Here is a 26911-nt window from a genome sequence, read left to right on the forward strand (position 1 = left end):
AGTCAAGGGGTGCATTCTACGGCGGGGGTGCGTTATCCAGCACAACACTTGCCGCAATACACCGCTTCCCACCTACAGCTTTCTTCTTTGCTGTCTCCATTGTTCATTGAACAAATTGCAAAAGATTCACCAACACAGATGTCCAGAATACTGTGGAATTTTGCGATGAAAACAGACGACTTAATAGCTGGCCACCATGCTGTCCCAAAATGTCCTCCACAATCCGTGACGTCACGCGCTGACGTCATCATACCGAGACGTTTTCAGCAGGATATTTCGCGCAAAATTTAAAATTGCACTTTAGTAAGCATGTGTTGCAATGTTAAGATTGCATCATTGATATATAAACTATCAGACTGCGTGGTCGGTAGTAGTGGGTTTCAGTAGGCCTTTAATCTACTCAACCACGGCTGCTTTCATTGTGACATGTGCTGCGCTGTTGGCTGTTGCCCCTCTGTCAGATGGTGGGAGTACTGCATACATGAGCAAGCTTGATGAATAGTTTCATCAAGCTTGTTTGGGTGTTGTTCGGCGGGCCAAATTAAAAGCGGATACGACCCACGGGCCGCCACTTGAATAGACCTGCTGTATACCAACAGTAACCCCGATAACACTGTTAGCACCGCAGCTTTAGGCTAGCTAGTAACTACAACAACACAGTACTTCATTATGCACCAATAATGACTGCGAGCGAGATTGCTTTCACGAACCCCTAGAATTATGAGCATGAATTTTAATATGTCATATAATCCGAATTTCTACTCAATGATTTGGCAGTTCTGAGACTACTTTACATAATAAAGCTTAAAACGAGGCCGTGTCAGACACAAATAAAAGCTACATGACACACTCTTTGCATTTCTGTCTACTCTCTTTGTCGTCTCCCGATCACAAGGATCTCTCTTGCTGTGTTTGCATAGCAGCCCACGCAGCAATCGTTCGCAGAAAATAAGAGTGCGGAGACGTTTCCGGAAGATGTACCAAGGCAACGTTGCAATCATCTTGTGATGCACTTTGACACGCGGTGGTGAAGAGGCGCGTTGCTAAGGAGTGGGAAGATGCTGAGAGAGTGAACGACCAATAGTCAAGGGTTCTCTGGCTCAGCTAAGGGGTGATGGGAAGAGGTCGGGGGGTGGGGGGGACAATGCAAAAGAGGTCAGAGTTGAAGGACAGGTCATATTCTGGAAAGAGACAATCTGGTGAGGGGGTTTTATTCTAATCACTTCTCGGCCGTCGCCGCTTTAAAGTGCATCAACTTGATTAGTGGCAGCTTTTGGAGCGTCTCATCCGAGGACTGAATGGAAGATTTTAAGCACACTCTTCAACTGAGACACTGAGAACAATATACATGTTTGAGAAGCGGTTAATCTGTGTAATAAAATTGTTATCAATTGGGGACCCCTAGTGGTCCTTTGCGGGATAATTGGAATTGCAATTGGAGTCATTGGTGAACACATTTTTTTTTTAAATAAAATTAAGTAAATCAATAGATATACTATTTTTATGTTGTAATATTTAATTGTATAGTGGTACCTCAATTTGAGAGTGCTTTGAGATAAGAGCCGTCTCTCGGCTGACTGTTGTACTTTAAGTTGCAAGCAAAAATTTGAGTTACAGTATCCCCGTAATTAGTTGGTGTAACAAATTTCACAGTGAATGTAAGATCAGACCGAAATATTTTGGTCTTAGTCACTAGCATTAACTTATAGTTTGAGATGCACATTGTTTTTCTAACCTTGGGAAGGGAGGAAAAGGAGTGCAAAGTAAAGAGATGAAAAGAAGAAGTGGATGATGAATTACAAAAATAAATAATCAAAAATCTTATCAAGCATCATTGCTAGACTAAACACAAGCCAAAAATGTTAAAGCAATATCCAAACAGCAGACATTTATCAATGAAAATACGTAAAAAGGGGCTGATGAAGTTTTTGACAAAAAAGTAGCTGGAAAGAGATACAGTAGATGTCCACTCTACAAGGTAAATGAGGTACATTTTCATTATTTTATATAACTAGAGTAGTTGTTAGTAATACATTATATTGTATTGTTTTCAAACAATATTTTTTCATCCAGAAGTTTGTTTTTCTTTTTATTTCAATGAGAGACGTTGATTTGAGATACAAATGTTTTGAGCTAAGAGCTCCTTCACAGAATCAATTAAGTTCGTAAGTTGAGGTACTACTACATAACTTTTTTTTTCTCATTTTGAGCTTTTCTCTGTCATTGCTTGCCACAGTCAGTCAGAATTGTTTCCGCTCAGTTTTAGGCTGAATGCCCTTGTTGACACAAACCTGACCAGGATTTTTTTTTTTTTATAACAAAGTAAATAAACGATCTTCGGATTATAAACAGGGATGTTCCTATCAGGGTTTTACGCTGCCAATTCCTATACAATCATTCATAAGTAAGATCCGCCAATACCGATATTGATCACATGTATTAACTGTAAATTGTTCAATGCATTTATGGTGAACGCTATTGACAGCTTAACAATATCAGCAGGTCTTAAATTACAAGTACTTGGGTTTTACTCTTGATCAGGAGCTTTCATTTAAAGCCCATATTAACAACTAGGTCTCTAAGCTTAGGGTAAAGCTTGGTTTCTTTTTTAGAAATAAAAACTGCTTCTCTCTTAAAGTCAGAAAGAAATTGGTGACAGCAACTATCTTGCCTGTAATTGATTATGGAGACGTGCTTTATTTTAGTGCTTCATCTAAATGCCTCCAGTCCTTAGACACTGTTTTTCATTCAGCACTAAGATTTGTTACTGGCTGTCGTAGTCTCACCCACCATTGTCAACTGTATATGAAGTCAGACTTATCTTCATTGAGTGCACGCAGATACACACATTGGCTGACTATCATTTATAAGGCTCTTTTAGGTTTAATACCTCCATACTTGTGTACTCTGTTACAAAGAAAAAGCAGCTCTTACGCATTACGTTCTAACAATTTGTATGTTTTAACTGTTCCTCATGTACGGACTGAATTTGGCAAAAGAGCTTTTAGCATTGCTGCTCCTATGGCATGGAATGCATTGCAGACGAAACTGAAACTTACAGAACTACTTCCATTTGGAGCCTTCCGTTCTGTCCTGAGGGACAGACAGCAAGAGACGTTTGCACAGTGCCTGTGTTTTTAAAAGGTGTAAATCTCTGTTGTTTTACAGTTCTCTTATGTATTTTAAAATGTACAGTATGTCTTAACGTATTCTTTTTTTTTTTTAAACTGCTCTGTGACATGTACTGTTGACCTCTTGGCCAAGTCACCTTTGTGAAAGAGATCTTGATCTCAATGTGTTTCTTATCTGGTTAAATAAAGGCTCTAAATCAACAAAATATTTAAAGTACTTCTTTATTCTCTTTTATTACATACAATTGTTTGAGCAAAACAAAGTCAATAGTGCATAATAACTAAACAAAAGTAAAATTAACTATTACTCAAAGTCTTCCTGTGTCCAATGAATTATTCCCTGAGTTTAAAAAACAAAAACTACAAAAAAACCATTTCATTTAATTACTCTAGTATCGATTATATACTGATACTACCTCAGGTATCAACACCACCCATTCATGGATGGATCTGCCCTTCTCTTACATGCCATGTACTATTTTAGACAGTGCTGACACACTAAGAGTTGTGGTTATATTTTCTCCTCTCGAAACTCTTTATGAATCCAAATGTGAATTTCCTGCTAATATCCGCTTACTTTCAGCTGAAACTTGGTCTCGTCTACACTTCTTAAACTTTACCAAATACTTAATTCTTAGTGTTGTTTATAGCTAAGTTAGTTTAGCTATGAGCATGCCTGCTCCTGGCTTTCTCTTGTCGTGTAACACATTTTGCCTTGTCCTCCAGTGATAATACTTGATAATGATACTTAAAAAACTAGAAAATGCCGTATATTTGCCATAATGGAGGTGATTATTATTGATTTAAGGGAGCGGCTCCACTCTGTGTGTGGAGACAGATAATTAGCTGCCAGCCGCTTGTCCGCCAGGGGACCAAAAATAAATACAGTGTCAGCCAGACAGAAACAGAGTTTGTGATCGGCTTTTAAGACATCAACCGGCAATGGCTGATCACATACAGTACTTTTTCACAAAAATTGGCCAATACTCATCGGCACATCCCTAATTATAGGGTGATGTAGAGTGAGGAAGAGGAATATAAATATTTGACGAGTTGGGAAAAAAAAAAGGTAAAACATATTTATTTTTAAATATCGTCTTAAAAAAGATCAATCTTTTACCTGCTAAAATGTGTGTGTCAATTCTGAGTGTGTTCCCATATCAAACAGTTTTAATACATTACAGCATGTCATAGCAATTTCCAAGTGACTGTGAGAAGTGTAAGACGTAGAAAAGTAGCTCACCTAAGAACATTAGACGACCACAATGTTATCCCCGATTGTTTATGATACTGTACCAACTGAATACATCATAAAACATAGGGTCAGCTCAAATGAATCCAATATCACATTTGTGTTCCATATGAACTATATGAAGTAGTTGTCACAAACATTCATTCCCCCAAGAAGCCATCAGACAAATTGGATTTCGAGTCAGAACTCCTAAAAGTATTTTGAGTAACAGGCCGCACCTGACACCCTCTTCTTTCAAAACTCATCCATTACCTACAGCATGTGTCCACTTTCACAAACACTATCTACTTTAAACACATCTACTTAGAAAGATGGTAAGGGCATTCTCTCTGCAATCTGATGGGGTGGAAATTGCAGCCAAACACATGAGCAGATACACGAGAGGGTCACAGCAGCAGATGATGATGATGCTAAATAGCAGCATGTAATTTCTGGGTAAGGGCTCACTTTAAGGCAGCTTGGAAGACAAAGCACAAAAACTCACGGTTGAACTCCCTGGCGCAGACATAGGGCCTCCGCGGATGCTTCCGGAACCATTTGAGACGTCCAGGCAGCTCCATGGAAGATTCCCGAATGTCAGTCGCCAAAAAGCTCATCCATCCCTTGGAGGGAACATGTACAGTCTTTGCAGAGCAAAGAAGGCAAGGGAGGGTTGGGGGGGGGGGATGCTCCCTTCAGGCTTTCAGGCTCCTGCAGAGAAACATTATGGTGAAGCTTTAATATTTAATGCATGAGTCAGTGGAACTTAACTCTTACGGTACAAGGGAGAAGATCCAATCAGCTTCTGAAATGTGATACCTCCACATCAGTGGCACCTCGGGTTGGATGACCCTATACTTTTCATACTAAGTCACACTTCTGGAACAATGCAACAGAAATATTTACATCAAATTAGAGAAAAATAAATGGAAAGAAGTTTCAAAATGGATGAAAATAACAAATTGAGATTCCGTACACTTGAAATTAATCAAAAACAGAGATTAATTCCAAATAAATTAGAAGCAGCACAAAAACATTTGTTTACATTCTTTACATAAACTAATTTAAATTCAAGTAATTTAAATCATAAAATATAATTTTCAGTGCACATGCCAGTGTTTGCGAATCCCCTAGCGCTATTGTGAATAACATGGAAACCATTCCCCCCCAAATTGTGCATCCCTTTTGAAGGAATCTTTCACCAGAGCACAAACTTTAGAAAAATAAGGCTATGTTTTTGTGTTAGGTCATTTATGTACATGTTTTACAATACATTACACTAAAAACAGGCATTTTTTGAAAGAGATACAATCTTTTCAATAACTTTAAGGCTGTTGAAATAATATACAGCTAATTTTGTTGTTGTTGTAAAAAACACATTGCAACTTTCATTTTTAACAATAGTATATTGCTTAAAAGACAAAACTGCCAAGTTGCACGAGGCAAGTGTTTCTTAGATAATGGGTCGAGATCAGCAGAGCTTTTTATTAACTTGACGCTACTATTCATGTTAGAACAATACACAAGCCTGCAGCTAGGTGCTTAATCTAATCAATATACTGTTCTCCACAGTATAAGTAATAAGTACACTGGAACATGTGTACAGAACTAACACAGGTGGCACCATGGAGAAGTAATGACATGAATAAAAAAGGAAAAAATTGTGTCGTCACAACGAATGTAACTCACACTGTATGTTAGTAAAGTATATCGAAGTTTACAATTTATTATGTGGGGGCCATGACAGAAATAATTGACAAGCACTGCACTGAGGGATGAGTGACTCCCCAAAACAGAGTAGGACACTGGCTTCTAGTGTCACGGTGCTGTAATTCCATGTTAATTGCTCATCTTTCCAACAGAGGGAGACAGAGGGCAGTTATTGAAACTAACAAATGTGTTCAACTTTATTAACATTTATTTATATATATAAATACACATATATATACACACATATATATATATATATATATATATATACACACACACATATACATACACACACATACATACATATATATATACACACATATATATATATATATATATATACATACATACACACATTTACATATACATATATATACACACACACACACACACACACACACATACATACATACATACATACATACATACATACATACATACATACATACATACATGCATATAAAAACAACATAGCCCACTATGGCAAAGAAAAAAAGGTCGAATGGTTGTTCTTATTTAAATAAATAATATAACAACAAGCATCTCAAGAACATTTGTCAAAGTACACACATTTGGTATCTAATGAGACACCAAAATACGCATATGGCAACAGTAAAGGCTGTGTGTTCCTAGATTAAAACCCAGCTCTAAGAAGAGAGAGAACAAGTTAGCATAATCCCACTAATTACTAAATTACAATCTTGTGGACGTGACGCTAAACACAATTGTCCCCCTATAGCGAGACGACATCCAACAGGTAATTTCAACGACAATAACTGGCTTAGACGTTGGCAGGAAACTCTCACAGAAGGCACATTAAGTTTACGCAAACAGTGCTACAGCGCTACACTGACCCAGCTAGCGCTGCTTGATGGCACTTGATCAGGAGAAGTCTAAGACCGTAGAGAATGTGCAACCCGGTGAAAGAAGCAAAAAAAAAAAAGGTCCAAGCTGGTGGAATATCCCGGAGGTCACATAAATTCAAGCAATGTGGCGACAATCTGTAGTAACAGGTCAAGTGTGTTTGATTCTGAAAGTAACCAGCAGTGTTGATAACATTAAAAAACAGTACACAAGAGTCTCTGCGATCAGGTCATGTCAGAATTACAAAATCATTAGCAAATTTGCTGATGTAACACTTTTTGCTACCAGTCGAAGACCAAAAACCCAACTTAACCCAAGTAGAGATAGCTCTATACTGTACATTGTATGGTGTACATAAAACATGTATGTGTATGTATTTAAAACAGTGTTCTAACACTTTTGAGATAACATTTCTTTACTGGTGTCCAGTCATATTGTGGATGTGTGCTTGTTTGAGGAATGTGTTTCATCACCAGAAAGTATACAGTGTGTGTGCCTGTACCAGTTTCTTCTTCCTCCTTCCAAAGAAAAAAAATCTACTTGATTGTCATCAGCTCAAAGTTGCCGTCCGTCCCCCTCCTGTTCTTCACTCCGTCTTGTCGAGGTCTACATTGTCCAGGTCGATGTCGGGCGAGGCCACGCAACAGTAGCACAGTTTTTGGGTGTAAGTTGAGATGGCGTCTAGAAAATAACAATACAACTATTTAAAAAAAACAATCTTATATAAGAATATACAGCCACTTGTTACTTAAAAAATATATATATGCAACATCTCTTAGGTGGCTCCGTAGGTGCTGTATTCCTTGACGTGAAACGTGCCTTAGACACATTAAATCACAATGCTCTACTGGCCAAGTTAACATTATTTGACTTTTCTGAAAATCCCCTCTGCTGGATTAAGTCATATCTCGCTGAGATAATTATAATTAAACAGTCCTGCTCATTTTATCTCATTTGCTCTGCTGGAGTCCTCAACGGTTCAGTATTGGGGCCAATATTATTGAGTCTGTATGGAAATGACTTGCCCTAGGTTTGCAACACAGTAAAAATACATTATATGTTGATGATACACTTCTGGATACAGATGCCAAAACAAAAGCTGATGCAGCTGCAATTCTGTCCGTAGCCATGGTCCCAGTATCTCTCTGCCTCCAAAACTCCTGCTTACACTTAATACTAAAAAAACTGTATGCATCTTCTTCTCACGTCAGCCAGCAGGGGCTGAACAGTCATCTGTACTGGTCAATGAAGAGCATTTAGAGGGGTCCAACAATTTGAATATCTCCGAGGAACCTTTGATTCAAACTTAACTTTCAAAACCATGTTTACAAAAATTGCTGACATTGTTAAATTTAACTTGGCAAACTTTAAACATGTAATGCCATACTTGATGGTAGAGTCTACAAAGGTTTATATGCACACTATGATATTTAGTCACATTAACTCTTGCTACACAACTTGGTCTCACACATCTGAGAGCACATAAAAGCCAGTCAAGTTGCTGTTTAAGAAAACACTTAAAAACAACACTAGACAGGAAGCCCTTGCATTATCATGATCGTACGTTATTATTGTAAGTAAGTAGAAAACCCAAAACCAGTGAAGTTGGCATGTTGTGTAATTCGTAAATAGAAACAGAATACAATGATTGGCAAATCATTTTCAACTTATATTCAATTGAATAGACTGCAAAGACAGGATATTTAATGTTTGAACTGAGAAACTTAATTTTTTTTTTGCAAATAATCATTAACTTAGTATTTAATGGCAGCAACACATTGCAAAAAAGTTGGTACAAGGGAATTTGTACCACTGTGTTACATGGCCTTTCCTTTTAACAACACTCAGTAAACGTTTGAGAATTGAGGACACCAATTTTTAAGCTTTTCAGGTGGAATGCTTTCCCATTCTTGCTTGATGTACAGCTTAAGTTGTTCAACAGTCCGGGGTCCCCGTTGTCATATTTTAGGCTTCATATTGCGCCACACATTTTCAATGGGGGACAGGTCTGGACTACAGGCAAGCCAGTCTAGTACCCGCACTCTTTTACTATGAAGCCACGCTGTTGTAATTGTGGCTTGGCATTGTTTTGCTGAAATAAGCAGGGAAGTCCATGAGAACATTGCTTGGATGGCAACATACTGTATGTTGCTCCAAAACCTATATGTACCTTTCAGCATTAATTGTGGCTTCACAGATGTGTATGTTACCAATGCCTTGGGCACGAATACACCCCCATACCATCACAGATGCTGGCTTGTGAACTTTGCGCCTAGAACAATCTGGATGGTTCTTTTCCTCTCTGGTCTGGAGGACACGACATCCAGTTTCCAAAAACTATTTGAAATGTGGACTCATCAGACCACAGAACACTTTTCCACTTTGCATCAGTCTATCTTAGATGAGCTCGGGCCCAGCAAAGCCGGCGGCGTTTCTGGGGGTTGTTGATAAATGGCTTTTGCTTTGCATAGGAGAGTTTTAACTTGCACTTACAGATGCAGCGACAAACTGTACTTACTGACAGTGATTTTCTGAAGTGTTCCTAAGCCCATGTGGTGATATCCTTTACACACTGATGTCGCTTTTTGATGCAGTACCGCCAGAGGGATCAAAGGTCCATAATATCATTGCTTATGGGCAGTGATTTATCCAGATTCTCTTAACCTTTTGATGATTTTACGGACTGTAGATGGTGAAATCCCTAAATTCCTTGCAATAGCTCGTTGAGAAATTCTTAAACCGTTCGACAATTTGCTCACGCAATTGTTCACAAAGTGGTGACCCTCGCCCCTTTCTTGTTTGTGAATGACTGAGCATTTCATGGAAGCTGCTTTTATACCCAATCATGGCACCCACGTGTTCCCAATTAGCCTGTTCACCTGTGGGATTTTCCAAATAAGTGTTTGATGAGCATCCCTCAACTTTCTCAGTCTTTTTTGACACTTGTGCTAGCTTTTTTGAAACATGTTGCAGGCATCAAATTCCAAATGAGTTAATATTTGCTAAAAATAGGGCTGGGCGATATATCGATATACTCGATATATCGCGGGTTTGTCTCTGTGCGATATAGAAAATGACTAGTATATGTTCTCACGCAGTTGCTTTTAGCTGCTGGCATTACACTACAGGCTCTTCCTACTCTTTCCTGTCTCTCCTTCTCACAGACAGCAAGCGCACCTTCTTACATACGTCACATACGTATACGCCCTCGCGGAGCAGAGAGGTAGCAGCATGGGTAACGTTAGCTGTGGTGCGAGTGGTAATACGAGAGAAAGAAGGTGCGAATCTGGTAACAAATGAAGAAAGAATTAATTCCCAAGAAAAACAGCACGGGGTCCATCGTCTGGCGGTGGTTTGGCTTCAAGTGGGAATATGTCGAACAGACAACCGTAATTTGTCAAAAAGTAGCATTACTGCTAATATGTAGCATCATTTGAAAAGTCACCCGCTAGAGAATGAAGAGTGCATCCTCCGCATGTCAACATCTCCGTTCGGTGCCACACCAACAAAATGCCAAGACAACCATTTCCACATCAACACCGTATGAAAAAAATAGTGAACAACAGAATGAGATAACGTCCGCAGTAACGTACCACATAGCGATTTGATTTCCTATTATGCAGCTCATTTTTATTTGACAGTTATTGAAATTTATTGTGTGACATCATGCACAAAAGTGCACTCTATTTGTTTTAAACTATTGTAGTGGCGTTCTGTACAAAAAGTGCACTTTAATTTAGTGTTGTTTTGATATGTCATCTTACTGACATCATGCACAAAAGTGCACTAATAGCTTGTTTTAAAATGTTTCTGACAATCTTGTACTTTCTGTTTTGAAATAGCATGAATGTTTGTGCCACTGCTTAATAACTGTTTAATAAATACAGTTTTGGTCAATTGACTTAGTTGTGATTTCCCTCTCTGCATGAAAGTTTAAAATGAGCATATATTAATGCAGTATGGACAAGCATGTTTTAATGTAGACACATAAAATCATCATACTGCTGTGATTATATGCATCAAGTGTTAATTCAAGGCTAAGGCAAAATATCGAGATATATATCGTGTATCGTGATATGGCCTAAAAATATCGAGATATTAAAAAAAGGCCATATCGCCCAGCCCTAGCTAAAAATAAAGTTTTCCAGTTCGAACGTTAAGTATCTTGTCTTTGCAGTCTATTCAATTGAGTATAGGTTGAAGAGGATTTGCAAATCATTGTATTTTGTTTTTATTTACACAATGTGCCGACTTCACTGGTTTTGGGGTTTGTATAATATTTTAGATTTTTGGAGCTAGCAAAACTTTCTGGATGCTTCCCCTGTTTTTAAAGTTCTAAATGGACTGTTTATATGTAAAAAAATAACAACAGTGGAGTCAGAACGAGAGCACTAACCAGCAGACTGTAGTATTCAAAGGCACAGGACTAAATTCAGCCAAATGGTACAGTCTAATAGAAGCACAGCATTATGGAATACTTTACCGGAGCACATAAGAAACTGTGGGGTCCTTAACAATTGGTTGAAGTCAAACCGGTCATGCTCCCATAGATGAACCTCTCTATGGACTCTCTTTTAAAACTCATTATTTGTACCTGTGGTGTTATTGTTTGTCTATTGTGTCCATAGTAGAGATGCGCGGATAGGCAATTTATTTCATCCGCAACCGCGTCAGAAAGTCGTCAACCATCCGCCATCCACCCGATGTAACGTTTGATCAGAACTGCACCCGCCCGCCATCCGCCCGAAGTTTTATTTACGGAGGCAATAATTGAGCATGGATTTCCAATCGCACTGGCTGATCACATGGGACAGTTAAATGTTTGTAATGCAACCTTTAAAAATCATTACGCGGTGATCGCGGTCCCAAAAATAAACTTTTCTTGCATGATAATGTCCAGAAAAATTCGCTTTATATTACTATAGAGTCCTTTTAACGAATGAGTTTGATGGTTTATCAAAAACCTTAAATGAAAGAAGTCCTTTGTTCTCCTGCACCATGCGCGCGTGCACTTTGGCCTTGCTTCGTGTTTGGTGCGCAATCCTGTCGGCTGTATTTCACAGCACGACATACTGTTAAAAGTGTTTATACTATTTATGCTTTCAAGTCCAAGTTGAAGAAATCTTGTTAAATGTTGACAGCATAACTACCAAAATACAGAAGTATGTCCTTAATATTTTTGCAGTGCTATTTCTGTTGAAAAGTTCAAATGATTACATTAGAGATGTGATGTGCCACTTTTCAAGTGTCTGATGGCTTAAATTAATTTTCATTAATTTTTCATATTTTGAATTCTTTTGAAAGGCTTACAAAAAAACTACATTTGAATTGTAATTCCATGCTATTGACAGGACTATTAATTTTAATGAAGTTAGCTTACCATGTTTACAGTATGATAATTGTGATAGAAATGTGAATTTTAGGCACAGAATATTTTTTACAATTGAACAAGGCAGTAGATTATACAAGCTTGGACAGAAAGTTAATAATGACACCAATTTTTTTTTTTTATGGAATTGTTTAGTACTGTTTTACCATTTGTTTACTGTAAAAAGTGTTTATACTGTTTATACTTTCAATTAACAAATTGAAGTCTTGTGAAAGGTTGACAGGATAACTGGCATTAACTGTCAAAATAATTTAAAACTATTGAAGTTATCTTACAGAATAAACATGCCAATCAACCCATATGATTTTTGCTGTAATATTTTTGTTTTGAAAAGTCACTGTGACTGATAGAAAAGTGATGGTTTTAGCAACATTTTAACCTGTCTGAATGCTAATAATCATTTTGCGTCGGGGGGCGAAGCCCTCAACCCTCCACCAGGACTTTGTCCTGGACCTACTGGGGCCTGCGGCCCTTGGACCCTGGCTACTAGGTTTTTCTGATTTCAAAAGTTGGCAGGTATGGTGAGGTTATAAAGCTTTTGCCTGTTAAAGAAAGGAGACTGATCCAATGCAGCACAGACTTTCGCGTGCCACGCTGTCACGACCCAGACGCACACCAGTGCGCAATCATATGGTAGCCGCGCTGAGCGCACCTCCAAGCGCGTCTCGCTGCCGGCGACGGCCGGGTATGGGCCCACGCTCCAGCGCCATCCATTTTCAGGGCTAGTTGATTCGGCAGGTGGGTTGTTACACACTCCTTAGCGGGTTCCGACTTCCATGGCCACCGTCCTGCTCTCTATATAAACCAGGGTGAGCCCCACCCCTTTCGTGAGCGCACTGCGCGCGGAGTGACCCCTGTTACGCGCCCCCGGCAACAGGGGTGGCGGGCAGGTAAGCTGCGCGGGCGGAGCGCGCGGAGTGACTCATGTTACGAGCCCCCGGCCACGGGGGTGGCGGGCAGGTAAGCTGCTTACCTGCTGCGCGTGACGCCGGCCGCGGCGAAGGCGGACGAGGCGGGGTGTTGGTGCGGTGGGCGCGGTAGTGACCCTGGACGTGCGTCGGGCCCTTCTCGCGGATCGCCTCAGCTACGGCTCCCGGTGGGGCCCTCTCGGGGGAAGGTGCCTCGGTCCCGGACCCCGGCGAGGCGTCCCTTCTCCGCTCCGTAAAAGTGTCCATCTCTTTTCTTTCTTCTTCTTCTGTTGTGGCATATGCAGCAGGTGCCTGCTCGTTTTTCGTATGTGGGTAACAACATTTAACTATGTATATATATTTCCCAATTGGTTTAACTGCCACCCGCAAAAAAAAAAAAAAAAAAAAAAAAATCTAATTAATCCGCCCGACCCGACCCGACCCGCGCGCGGATAAAATCTTTTTTTTTTTTTTTTCATCCGCCCGATCCGCGGATAATCCGCGGACTCCGCGGTTGTGCCCGCAAACCGCGCATCTCTAGTCCATAGTGTCTAACTCTGTGTTTGTGTGTTACTACCTGCCCTAGGACAATGGATGCAATTTAGCTTTTGTGATAATTCCAGCATATTTATGTTGAAGCTATGTTTGCTGACACATTGATTAATATTTACTGTACAAATTCAAACAAACAAATAAATAAAATAATACAGACCTAGTATTTTATCAAGCTGAATAGATGTACAGTCGTGGTCAAAAGTTTACATACACTTGTGAAGAACATAATGTCATGGCTGTCTTGAGTTTCCAATAATTTCTACAACTCTTACTTTTTTGTGATAGAGGTATTGGAGCACATACTTGTTGGTCACAAAAAACATTCATGAAGTTTGGTTCTTTTATGAATTTATGATGGGTTTACTGAAAATGTGACCAAATCTGCTGGATCAAAAGTATATGTACAGCAATTTTAATATTTGGTTACATGTCCCTTGGCAAGTTCCACCGCAATAAGGTGCTTTTGGTAGCCATCCACAAGCTTCTGGTTGAATTTTTGACCACTCCTCTTGACAAAATTGGTGCAGTTCAGCTAAATTTGTTTGTTTTCTGACATGGACTTGTTTCTTCAGCATTGTCCCCATGTTCTCAATGGGGTTTAAGTCAGGACTTTGAGAAGGTCATTTTAAAACCTTAATTATTAATTAATGGTGGTGGTAGTATTATGCTCTGGGCCTGTTTTGCTGCCAATGGAACTGGTGCTTTTCAGAGAGTAAATGGGACAATGAAAAAGGAGGATTACCTCCAAATTCTTCAAGACAACCTAAAATCATCAGCCCGGAGGTTGGGTCTTGGGCGCAGTTGGGTGTTCCAACAGGACAATGACCCCAAACACACGTCAAAAGTGGTAAAGGAATGGCTAAATCAGGCTAGAATTAAGGTTTTAGAATGGCCTTCCCAAAGTCCTGACTTAAACGTGTGGACAATGCTGAAGAAACAAGTCCATGTTAGAAAACCAACAAATTTAGCTAAACTGCACCAATTTTATGAAGAGGAGTGGTCAAAAATTCAACCAGAAGCTTGCTAGAAGCTTGTGGATGGCTACCAAAAGCGCCTTATTGCAGTGAAACTTTCCAAGGGACATGTAACCAAATATTAATATTGCTGTATGTATACTTTTGACTCAGCAGATTTGGTCACATTTTCAGTAGACCCATAATAAATTAATAAAAGAACCAAACTTCATGAATGTTTTTTGTGGCAAACAAGTATGTGCTCCAATCACTCTATCACAAAAAAATAAGAGTTGTAGAAATTATTGGAAACTCAAGACAGCCATGACATTATGTTCTTTACAAGTGTATGTAAACTTTTGACCACGACTGTATGTCCTCTAAATCAAACAAGAAATAAGATTTTTATAATTATAAAATACAAATATTTAACAAATGTATTACTAAATGTAAAGTATATCTATCTAAAAAAGCCTTTATGAAAATCATACAATTATTATTTGTTTTTTTTAAATTATACATAGTTCTACAGATCACCACATTGCGCTTGTAAGTTTAAGGCTTCACTCTATTGCAGATTTTCTTTAAAGCATATACCGTACGTATTTTTGGGCCAAATTAAGCAATAAAATGGCTAAGAAAATTAAAAATATCAATACAGCAGAAGTAATGGCCAATGAATGAGACAAAACCAAATCAGCATTGTGGTCACTGATTAGCTCAGCCTCCTGCAGTATTACTATAAACAAGTTTTTATGCTCTATCTTTGAAAATATTTGATTTTGTAATTAACAATTTGCTTGGCAGAAATGTATTTACCACAGTCAGACCCAGAACTAATCAACAGTGATAAATGAGAGTTGACTGAATTATGATGTTTTATTCAGCTATGTTACAATTACACCACTAGATATTGTGTTGGCTTTTTTAGCATTTGTTTAATAACTTTGTGTTTAACACACAACTCATCTTGAAACCCATTCTTTCTCCTTGGCCTTCGACCCAACAAGTAGACTTAGATTTTTTTGGATTTACTTTTGTTATCATATTTGAGAACTTTTGTCTTTTATTGGACAATATATTTTCCCACAAATTATTGCCGATAAACGATATTATTCCCAGCACTATTTTAATTCATTATTTGTTTTGCAAGTAACCTTTTCAAAGCCAAATAAACCTTCGTATTCTTCACCATTGCAATTGGAAGGTGAAGAACTTTTAATTATTCTAAATAACGAACAATACATATAAAATTGACTCTTCATCACTGATACCAAAAACTGCACTTCAATATATATTGAACATCTTGAAATGCATTTTTTTCCCGCTGTTGGAAAAACTGTATTGAGTGACTTTTTGGTTACCATCACTTTCAAACAAATTGGTCATACTGGCTCGTTCACGCCGTGTTGATTGGTTCATCTTGCTCTTTTGGTTCGAAGCCAAAACATTCCCACACGGAGACATCTGGCTTTGCAATCATCTTTTTCCCTCCTAATTTCTGTTACCTTGCGGTGCTTCTCACGAGTAATTTCCAATTTCTCTTAGAGCTCGATAACAATTGTCTAAGTCTTGCAGGGCCCTGTTGATGCATGCTGGGTGTACAAGCCAGCAGCTCTGCCTCCACCCACTGAGACTAAGGTAGTGGATGACTGACAAGAGGATTCACTCACTTCATTTAATTCTGCTCGTGAATAAACGTGATCAGTTGCTGAGAGTGATGCAGAGAGTGAACGCTTTTGCAGTCTTTTTTAAAAATCGACAGAAGATAAGCACATACGGATTTGGCTATTTATCGATGCGGGCAAAATTAACAAGTTGACTTTAATTTATCGTTAATTAATTGATTTATTGATTATCGGACCAGTTCTGTCTTTTGCTTGTTTTTCAACTAATATTTTCATTTTGTTTTGTATCGTAGGAAAGCTGTCACATTTTCCAAAGAGCAAAATTATTTCTTACTGATTATTTTTTTGAGGTAGGCTGGCCTGGAGCTGCTTGGCAGGTGGATGCAGACAAAGTACACGGGCACGCCGGACAGTGCCACGGCAATCCCCACCAAGGAGTTGATGGTGTCGCTGTACAGCGGCACTACCACCAGGAAGAGGGTGCACAAACAGTAAACAAATGGGAAGAACAAGGATATCTGCAGAGACACACAATGACAGGCAGTTTAAGTATTCAGAATCTGACTGGAGCAATCCTGTCTGCAAATGTGCGCAACTACCTTTACGGGTCTGTGCATGTTGGGGTACTTAAAGCGGAGGTATATCTGGCTGACGATTGACAGGCCAATGAAGAGCCAGTAGTTAAAGCTGAAGTAGTTAATCAGACGGAGCACATCCGGCACGGTCAGGTACACTAGAGACATGACGCCCTGCAGAAAGAAAATACATACAGTAAAAAGATGCATTCCACAGTGGACTTAAACACGTTAAATATTTAAACTAAATATCCAAAGACATGCACCTGGGGATAGGTTGATTGGCAACACTAAATTGGCCCTAGTGTGTGAATGTGAGTGTGAATGTTGTCTGTCTGTCTGTGTTGGCCCTGCGATAAGGTGGCGACTTGTCCAGGGTGTACCCCGCCTTCCGCTGTGTGCAGCTGAGATAGGCTCCAGCACCCCCCGCTACTCCGAACGGGACAAGCGGTAGAAAATGGATGGATGGATGGATGAGAATTCAATAACACTGTAATGAAAAGTTATGTTCTGTGTGATATCATTTTATGCCAATCCACTAGATGGCAATAATGTGCATTACAAAGTGAGTTACTAATAGGAAGACTAAAGACAAAAAACCCTTTATGTTAACATCCAAAGCAACTAAGGGAAACCAAAATATAACTTCTCGCTTAACTTTTGTTAAAATAAAAACATGAAGATACCAACATTAAACAGGAGGGCAGGGATGGGAGTGTAGCGCTCAATGTGGATCATGGACAGGGCATTGGGGAGGTGGCCTTCTCGAGAACCGACAAAATACAATCTATGGGAGAAGACAAGACTGTGTGATCATTGCTTGGCGAGAATAAACCAAGGAGAGATGTCTTCAAACGCCATTTGAAAATGTGAATGTGACCTGGAGGCAGAGATGATTGAGGAGTTGAGACTGCCGTAGCAGGAGATGGCCACAGACAGCGGGATCAGCCAGCGGCCCCAGCCCAGAACTCTGTCTGCAAAAGTCTAAGAGGGAAATTCAGCAGTGAGCAAATACTGTGTTCATATGCAACTATGCTAATATTGTGTCCAAATGAAGTTCAAGGCAGGGATGTTAGTAAGCCAGTATAGGCCTTGGGAAAACAATTAGCAAATACCGGCGACAAGAGGTTGAGCACGAGTCTTCCTCCCTGCTGCACAAATCACATTATCTGAACTCCTGGAGGGCGCTAACCTCTTTAGCCAAACGACTTTCCGCTCATGACCCTCGCCATCAAACCAGATGCCAGACAAAAGAAGGCCGACAAAGTCTTGTGCCATTTTGTTTACTGTAAATACTCCTATAATCCCTGTATTTAATTTACCGCTGAGTCTCCAACAGTTGCCGGGTACGTACCTCACCAAAGCAAAACATCTTTAATTAGCCCCAGATGAAAAAACACTAACAGATACGGCTAGAAGCAACCTCCTGATGTTGTTTCGTCAGTAGCTGCATTGGAAGTATTATGAGTGGTCAGTATACAGCAGCTCTATCTACAGTAGCTCTCCATGCGAATCAAAGTGTTGCTACTCAGCTGTCGATGTGAAAGTCATGCGTGTTACGCTTTCTGATAGCTCCAAGCAAGCTCATGCTAGGTTAGCTTATTACAACATTGGTTCAGTTGCTGCTTTGTTGTGTGGTATACTTGTTAATGAATGAGCATTATGGTCTAAGGAGACCACATTCTCACGCACTCTGAACCATGAATAAAGTAAGAATATGAGCTTGTTATACATTGTGACATACAACAGACCTCAATAATCGCTAGTAAATGCCTGCTTTCAATTGCCTTAGGCAAATAACGACCCACCTAGAATTATAATGCTTTTTGATTTTGTTTCTAATATTTTTCCCGCAGGTTGACATCACTGGTTCCTCCACTTTAACCATACAAATAAAAACACAATAAACTAGGAATGGGTACCGATTTCTGTAAATTTTTGTCATCGAACCAAACCCTGATGATTAGCATTAACGATTTTACAGGGCGATTTCAGCAACTCCAAATATGTGAATGAAAACTACAATAAGATGGACGTTACAATCAAACAGCTGGTGCGTATAAATACAATACGTACAGCATAAACACTTTTTAGGGAACAAAAAAAACATTGTAAACTAGGGCTTAGCGATTTGTCCAAAAAATATCACGATTAATTTTTTCATATCATTAAAGGCAGATTGTCCTGTGAAGGATAATACAGAGTACCGTTGCATCCCTACTGTTTACGACTGCTATATTTTGTAACAGACATTTCCACCATGTTTGAGCAAGGTAATATATGCTAACAGCTGACAACTGTCATTTTGTTCATATCTATGATTGTGTTTACAAGAGGTGCAAGGATACAGGTAACCCACGCTACGGTCCGTACCTCGGTTTTAGGGCCACAGTTTTGCTACTTTTTCTTTATATTTTGTGGTAGTAAAGAAAACAATTTTTTTCCCTCTTAAAGTTATTTAGTTTTTTTACTTGTCATCACAAACTTCATTCTGCAGTAAACAAACCGGAACTTCTCCACCTCGCCCACCAGCTCAGGCTCCCTACCCCCCAGCAAGGTGACGTAGCTTATGTAGCCGAGGATCGGACAGTCAAGTGCTCTGCCTTCGGCGGCCGCCCACCTCACACTGCACCCAACCTCTACGGCCCCTCCCATGAGTGGTAAACCCATTGGAGGGGGGACCCACGTTGCCTCTTCGGGCTGTGCCGGGTTATCCACAAACTCAAAAATGTTTTGAACAAAAAGTGTCTGCAGAGTGTTTTAGTACATGTTATATCAGAGAAGTTGAATCAGAGCAAACACCGAAACAAAAAGTCGAATTCAAAAATATTTAGATAGAACATTTTCTTTTTTTCTGATTAAATTAGAAGGTGTGTTTGTTCTCCCAGTTGGGACCAATAGCCTACCGTAGTTCAGTCACAAAGACATTATGTGCATGCCTGCGAGTCCACAGTCAGGGCAGTCTTACTGGTGAGCTGCAGCAGTCGATGAGAATAAAGTCTGTCACTGAAGTCGCTGCTCCTTTTCAATGTTGTGTTTCAATTTCTATGCTAGTGTTAGCCATATTTCTTTTTTTTATTCTTATGTACTCCACTTCCAGCTGTGTAAGGAAGACAAAGCACAACACTGATTGGAGCGGCGTAGCTCGGTTGATAGAGCGGCCGTGCCAACAACTTGAGGGTTCCAGGTTCGATCCCAGTGCCACCCACACTGGTTTAAATATGACTTAGATATTGGGTTTCACTATGTAAAGTGCTTTGAGTCACTAGAGAAAAGCGCTATATAAATATAAATCCCTTCACTGATTGAACATTAATTACGTCGTGACGAGCCTTACTTTCACGACGGAGGATAGGGATTGTCGTGCACACACGGAATTACACATTCACACGTACACGTGCATGCGCACATTCACACACAGGACAACGGTCAATAAAGGCGGATTGTTCCGTGCAGGATTATACTAGGTCTGCAGCTAACGATTATTTTTCTATCGATTAATCTATAGATTATTTTTTTCGATTAATCGGTTAATCTATAGATTATTTTTCCGATTAATCTATAGATTATTTTTCCTTTTACCGATTATTTTTTTATTTAAAATAGAGGAAAAAATAAATGTAGGCCAGTTTTTTCAAAAGGCATGGCTTTTATTTACAAAAAAAAAAGTATGGCCACTCAGTCAACATTGACAACAACATGACAAAATATTCTGTAACAATGTAAACATTTAAAACTTTTAACATTTAACAAAATTAAAAGTAGCTTATTTGCTTTTTAATGTGCAAATATAAAAGTAAACATCCAGTGTAAATCTTAATATTCTGGAATAGTATAAGCATTTAAAAAGTAAAAGTATTGCTTATTTTGCTTTAAAATGTGCAAAAATAAAGATAAACATCCAATACAAAAAAGTGCAAAACGGAAATATTCTGTAACAAGTGTAAACATTTCAACAAAAGTAAAAGTATTGCTTATTTGCTAAAATGTGCAAAAATAAAGCTAAACAACCAATACAAAAAAGTGTACAGTGTAAACATTTCAACAAAAGTAAAAGTATTGCTTATTTTGCTTAATAACACAACAATGATAGTATGATTAAAGTGAAAGTTAATTGTTGGTTTGTACATAGTATATGTAACTGTTAATGTTGTAAAAGGTATTTGCACAACTAATTAACGTTAGCGTTTGTGACACGTCTTGTGCCGTGGGGTTCTTTCAGGACCGACAGACTGAACGCCAGACGGCTTTGCCAGGTTTACAATCTTTTAATTTTACACAGTCTTTTCTCTTCCAACTCTTTTCTCTTTCTTTCCTCGCTTTTCAGCTCCTCTTCCTCGCTCGCTCGTCGTCCCCTGTCTCTTGCGGCGTCGCTCCCGGCGCGCTCCGCCTCGCCGCTCGCTCGCCGCCGCCGCCTCTCCACAGCGTTAAAGAGGAGCGCGTCTTTGTAAACACTGAACAGGCATGCCAAACGCGCCTCTCAGAGCAAACGGTGCTTTAGTTTATGAATTTACAACGCAGATACAAATGACACATTCATGTTTTTGTGTAATAATGACAACGTATACGCACGCGGACGATTGACTTGTTGATGGTGATGGCAAGAACGCTGTCGGGGGTTTTCTTTTCAAATGTTCGTTCATAGCCGTTGTGCTGCTATGATAGGCCATTTCCGCTCGACACAGTGTGCATTTATTGAAATACTCCGACACTTTTGACAACTTTTGGCGTGCTTTTTTCCCCTCGCTCGCATCGTCTGCTTTGCGCTCCGCCATGACAGTAGTGTGACGTAAATATACGACGCGCCGACGCACAAAAACGGCGTCGACGTATTTACGTAACCGATGACGTCGACTACGTCGACGCGTCGTTTCAGCCTTAGATTATACAGAGCACGGTTGCATCCCTACTGTTTACTACTGCGGGCCCTGGGATGAGGTGGCGACTTGTCCAGGGTGTAACCTGCCTTTCGCCCGAGTGCAGCTGGGATAGACTCCAGCACCCCCGCGACCCCGAGAGGGACAAGCGGTAGAACATGAATGGACGGATTGTATCTTTTAACAGACATTTCCGCCATGTTTGATCGAGGTAATACATTCTAACAGCTGATCCCCGTGATTATACTGAAATGAATCACGATCATCGATCACAATCATAAAATCACCCAGCCCTACCTAAACTATACACTACTGTCTTAGGCTTGGAACTGTAATTGCAACTTAAAGTAATACTTGCAAATGAAAGTCAGAAATGTGACGATGAAAGAAGATGTAACAACTGGCCAGCAATTATCATAATCAGCTCATTCTTAAATGTTGCAATACAAAAATAAATGTTATTAAAAAAACAATATTTAATAACACACACTAAAGTACCAATTATAGATTACCTGGTACCAGGAATTGGTACCGTATCAGTTCAAATGTGAACGGTACCCTTCCCTACAGTTAACTGAGTAACTCTGTATTGGGAGGTGTATAGGGCACTCACCACTGCAACAGCTTCACTGGTGAGCACCGTGTTGGCATCCATAACGACGTAGTAGGAGATGTTGGTCAAGATGTAGATGACGGTGACAAGAGGCATGGATATAGCGATGGACAGAGGCAGATTCCTGCAGAGTGAAATAGAATGAGAGACTTGTTTAATGATAAAGTGTAATTTCTTATCTTCAAAGAGCGGATATGGAGCGTCTTGGCACCTCTCTGGATTCTTGATCTCCTCAGTGATGAAGTTGAGCGTGTCCCAGCCAGAGTAAGAGTACAGCGCCGAGTAGAGAGCCAAAGCCATGTCGCCTGGGTTCATCTTGGAGTTTTTGAACGAGTCCTCAAAGTTTTGATCAAAACCTTTCGTTGTCAACAACACAGGACATTTGTCACCGGCAGAGATTCATTGCACGAATGGCGGCTTTATTACGTAGGCTCCTACAGCAGCCAAGTACCTTGTGCTAGCCTGACAAGGCCGGTGACGATGATGACAATAAGAGCCAGGACTTTGGCCACGGTGGAGATGACCTGAAGAATGGCTCCCCATTTCACCTTCATACAGTTTACAAACGTCAGCAGACCTGAGTGAGGGAGTGCCGCTCATTAGCAACAAGGGTGGTGGCTGTGACTAATTCCAGGCATATAATTTGTGTTTAAAATACATAGTTTGCATACTTGCTAAGTTAAACCTAAAATGCAGCACATCATCATAGCAAACATAATTTTGCAGATGAGTTGACAGACAACTTAGACTTTATTCTTAAAACAGGGATAGTACATTCCAATGAACACGTACAGGCATTAGGAAATCAAATAAGTTTGCTTTACTACGACTAAATACTGTAAAGCTTGTACAGTGTTCTATTTCTTTTAGCATGTAATAACATGTGTCCTCAAGTGTCATCAAGTATGTCACAAGGCTTTATTAGCTCTTGAAACGCGACCACAGAATTCATTTACTCAAGTGGTTGACAGCACAAGTGCAAAACGACTGAAACAGATACAAAGTGCAAATTAAACAATCCCATAATATAGCATATTTAAACAACTTTAAATATGTGTCAAACTGTCAAATGTATTACAATAGTGTATTGGTGGTGTGTTAGCCTTGATGCTGGAATTTAAACAGTTTTAAAGTGCTTTTAGTAAGCCCTACTTAGGAACATTCCGTTGTGTGTGTCTCTGTAACTTTAATGCTTCTCAATGTGCGGTGTTTGTCTCAAAGAAGCGCTTCTTTACATATACAATATAACGCCGCATGCGGCATAATAGATGCCATGTATCGTGACAACGTAGAATTAAGGAGTGGGTCAAGAGTAGACTTTAGCAACGTTAGCATAGCTATGTGAGCTAAAGTGCTAATATTACACTTATATTATAACAGCAGCATCATACTAGGTTAGCTTATTCGCTAGGGGGATGGTCCTACAGTGTGTGAGTGTAGAGGAGAGCAGAAGAGGAGACAACTTTAGGACTGCCTTCTCCTGCCTGTGCAGTACAACCAACAAGCCTTAACGACCAGGCCAGAAAGTGTTTTAATTGCTAAATATGATCAGTAAGAATGTAACAGTATTGAAAATACAGCAGTATTGCGGTTTCAAAGTGCCATTTTAGATTTTCTGTTTAGGAGTTTCATGAGGATGACTGGAGTGGTGTTGTTGTTTATTCCATTCAGTGGGATGCATGTTTCGATGGTATTAATGTCGATATCAATTTCCCTTGATTGCAGAAAGTTGACCACTTGCTGTTCTGCTGAGACAATATCCATTTCATCTGGTTCACCTCCATTATTCAGCTTTCACGAGGGATTTTGGTTTAATTTGGTGCCCTGTGACACTGACACAATTCATTTGTTTATCCTGATCCATTTCATCAATGACATTCGTCTCCATGTTGTTGTCTCGTTTCACTGCAATAACTTCTTCTTGAAAGTCCTCATTTCTTGGTGCATTTCCTGGAAGTCCTTTCTTATGTTGTTATTCTGACTTTGCAGACTTTCTTTATTTTCCTGCAGATTTCTCAGATCTTTTTTGTATTCTGTTGTTGATTTTCTCTGATCTTCTTTAAAGGGGAACATTATCACCAGACCTATGTAAGCGTCAATATATACCTTGATGTTGCAGAAAAAAGACCATATATTTTTTTAACCGATTTCCGAACTCTAAATGGGTGAATTTTGGCGAATTAAACGCCTTTCTAGTATTCGCTCTCGGAGCGATGACGTCACAATGTGACGTCACATCGGGAAGCAATCCGCCATTTTCTCAAACACCGAGTCAAATCAGCTCTGTTATTTTCTGTTTTTTCGACTGTTTTACGTACCTTGGAGACATCATGCCTCGTTGGTGTGTTGTCGGATGGTGTAACAACACGAACAGGGACGGATTCAAGTTGCACCAGTGGCCCAAAGATGCGAAAGTGGCAAGAAATTGGACGTTTGTTCCGCACACTTTACCGACGAAAGCTGTGCTACGACAGAGATGGCAAGAATGTGTGGATATCCTGCGACACTCAAAGCAGATGCATTTCCAATGATAAAGTCAAAGAAATCTGCCGCCAGACCCCCATTGAATCTGCCGGAGTGTGTGAGCAATTCAGGGACAAAAATCCTCGGTAGCACGGCAAGCAATGGCGGCAGTTTGTTCCCGCAGACGAGCGAGCTAAACCCCCTGGATGTCTTGGCTCACACCGTCCCTTATGCCACCGAAGATGATCAAGAGAAAAATATCGACTCTAGCTTCCCTGGCCTGCTGACATCAACTTCAAAACTGGACAGATCAGCTTTCAGGAAAAGAGCGCGGATGAGGGTATGTCTACAGAATATATTAATTGATGAAAATTGGGCTGTCTGCACTCTCAAAGTGCATGTTGTTGCCAAATGTATTTCATATGCTGTAAACCTAGTTCATAGTTGTTAGTTTCCTTTAATGCCAAACAAACACACACCAATCGTTGGTTAGAAGGCGATCGCCGAATTCGTCCTCGCTTTCTCCCGTGTCGCTGGCTGTCGTGTCGTTTTCGTCGGTTTCGCTTGCATACGGTTCAAACCGATATGGCTCAATAGCTTCAGTTTCTTCTTCAATTTCGTTTTCGCTACCTGCCTCCACACTACAACCATCCGTTTCAATACATTCGTAATCTGTTGAATCGCTTAAACCGCTGAAATCCGAGTCTGAATCCGAGCTAATGTCGCTATATCTTGCTGTTCTTTCCGCCATGTTTGTTTGTATTCACTATGTGACGTCACAGGAAAATGGACGGTTGTTTATAACGATGGTTAAAATCAGGCACTTTGAAGCTTTTTTTTTTAGGGATATTGCGTGATGGGTAAAATTTTGAAAAAAACTTCGAAAAATATAATAAGCCACTGGGAACTGATTTTTAATGGTTTTAACCATTCTGAAATTGTGATAATGTTCCCCTTTAAGTTCTCTAATTGCTCTTTCCAGAGCTACTTTGTGTTCTATTCTTGCTCTTTCTATGTCATGGACAAGCTGTAGAAAATGGGTGAATGGATTGATCACGTCTTGATTCCCATCATGTCCTGTGTCCAACATCAAATCTTGCTCCCCCTTGTGTCCCGTGTACAGAAAAGGTTTCGGGATTTGAGTTTTCCTTTTTGACATCGCGGTAGGTGGCTGACGTCAGTGCCTCCTGTATCAGCTCTCTAACGGCAGTTGCTTCTTTAGCGACTTGCGGCACTTTTAACTTGTTTATATCAACAATTTCGTACCTTGCGCCGTTCAGAGATCAATTTGAGGTGTCAGCCTGTCAACTTATATCACTCTATGTCGTCGGAAGCCCTTTAAAACAGCTACAAACTTGCCGTAGCTAATGGTTGCCAGTCAACCGCTTTGAATTGCGGTAAAGGGCCGTTGGCTTGAGGCTAACGGCTCTTCCAACTCGCCTTATTTCAGCGTTATCAGTGCATCTCAACGGACCAAAATCAGTTCAAAGATGCCAGGTAACTCTACTGTGGCTGTGATCACAAATCAGTGGTCAAAAATCTTCAAACTTATCAAAAATCCCAGTAGCAAAAGCGTAGCCTTTTTCTTTGCATCCTCTCCTATTGACAGGAAGTGAGGTTTTCTCTTGTTAATTCAATCTAAAGTGTTGGTTTCACTTTATTCATATAAAATGTGAATACATGGGCCATTAATTGTTATTTACTTGCTTGTTTGTATCTATGACAAATTTCTACCTCATTCCCTTACAAGAAATAACAAGCGTATAGGAAATGTCACCTGCAGTGTCCAGTATCTTATCCAATATTTCATAATTTCACAGTAACACTGGTTGATTTTTTTTGCTAAAAGTTACTGATTCAATTTCAACTCACTGAATTGTTTTTTGATTGAATCGTTCTAAAAAAAAAAAATAGATTGTTCCTGAATTGTATCGGCAACCACAACCTTGTTACACCCCCACTTTTAATCCATCCATCCATTTTCTACCGCTTGTCTCTTTCGGGGTCGCTGGAG

At 39.8% G+C, this 26911-nt stretch overlaps 2 protein-coding genes across 2 annotated transcripts in view; both read right to left on the reverse strand.

The window, feature by feature from the left end:
* ripor2 (RHO family interacting cell polarization regulator 2) overlaps positions 1-5039 on the reverse strand; it is a 137706-nt gene extending 132667 nt beyond the window's left edge. The window contains exon 1 of the mRNA XM_061966928.2: positions 4868-5039. Within this exon, the coding sequence (XP_061822912.1) occupies positions 4868-4979 (112 nt within the window). The 5' untranslated portion in view covers positions 4980-5039. The remainder of the gene's footprint in view (positions 1-4867) is intronic.
* Positions 5040-6440: 1401 nt separating this feature from the next.
* Positions 6441-26911, reverse strand: part of LOC133610557 (Y+L amino acid transporter 2) — a 30015-nt gene continuing 9544 nt past the window's right edge. Inside the window, exons 5-12 of the mRNA XM_061966934.1 lie at positions 22886-23011; positions 22646-22790; positions 22435-22558; positions 17825-17928; positions 17635-17731; positions 16969-17118; positions 16704-16887; positions 6441-7617 (exon numbers count right to left, since the gene is read on the reverse strand). Coding sequence (XP_061822918.1) covers positions 7523-7617; positions 16704-16887; positions 16969-17118; positions 17635-17731; positions 17825-17928; positions 22435-22558; positions 22646-22790; positions 22886-23011 — 1025 coding nt within the window. The 3' untranslated portion in view covers positions 6441-7522. The remainder of the gene's footprint in view (positions 7618-16703; positions 16888-16968; positions 17119-17634; positions 17732-17824; positions 17929-22434; positions 22559-22645; positions 22791-22885; positions 23012-26911) is intronic.

Source organism: Nerophis lumbriciformis, linkage group LG11, assembly GCF_033978685.3.
Source record: "Nerophis lumbriciformis linkage group LG11, RoL_Nlum_v2.1, whole genome shotgun sequence".
Classification (NCBI taxonomy): domain Eukaryota; kingdom Metazoa; phylum Chordata; class Actinopteri; order Syngnathiformes; family Syngnathidae; genus Nerophis; species Nerophis lumbriciformis.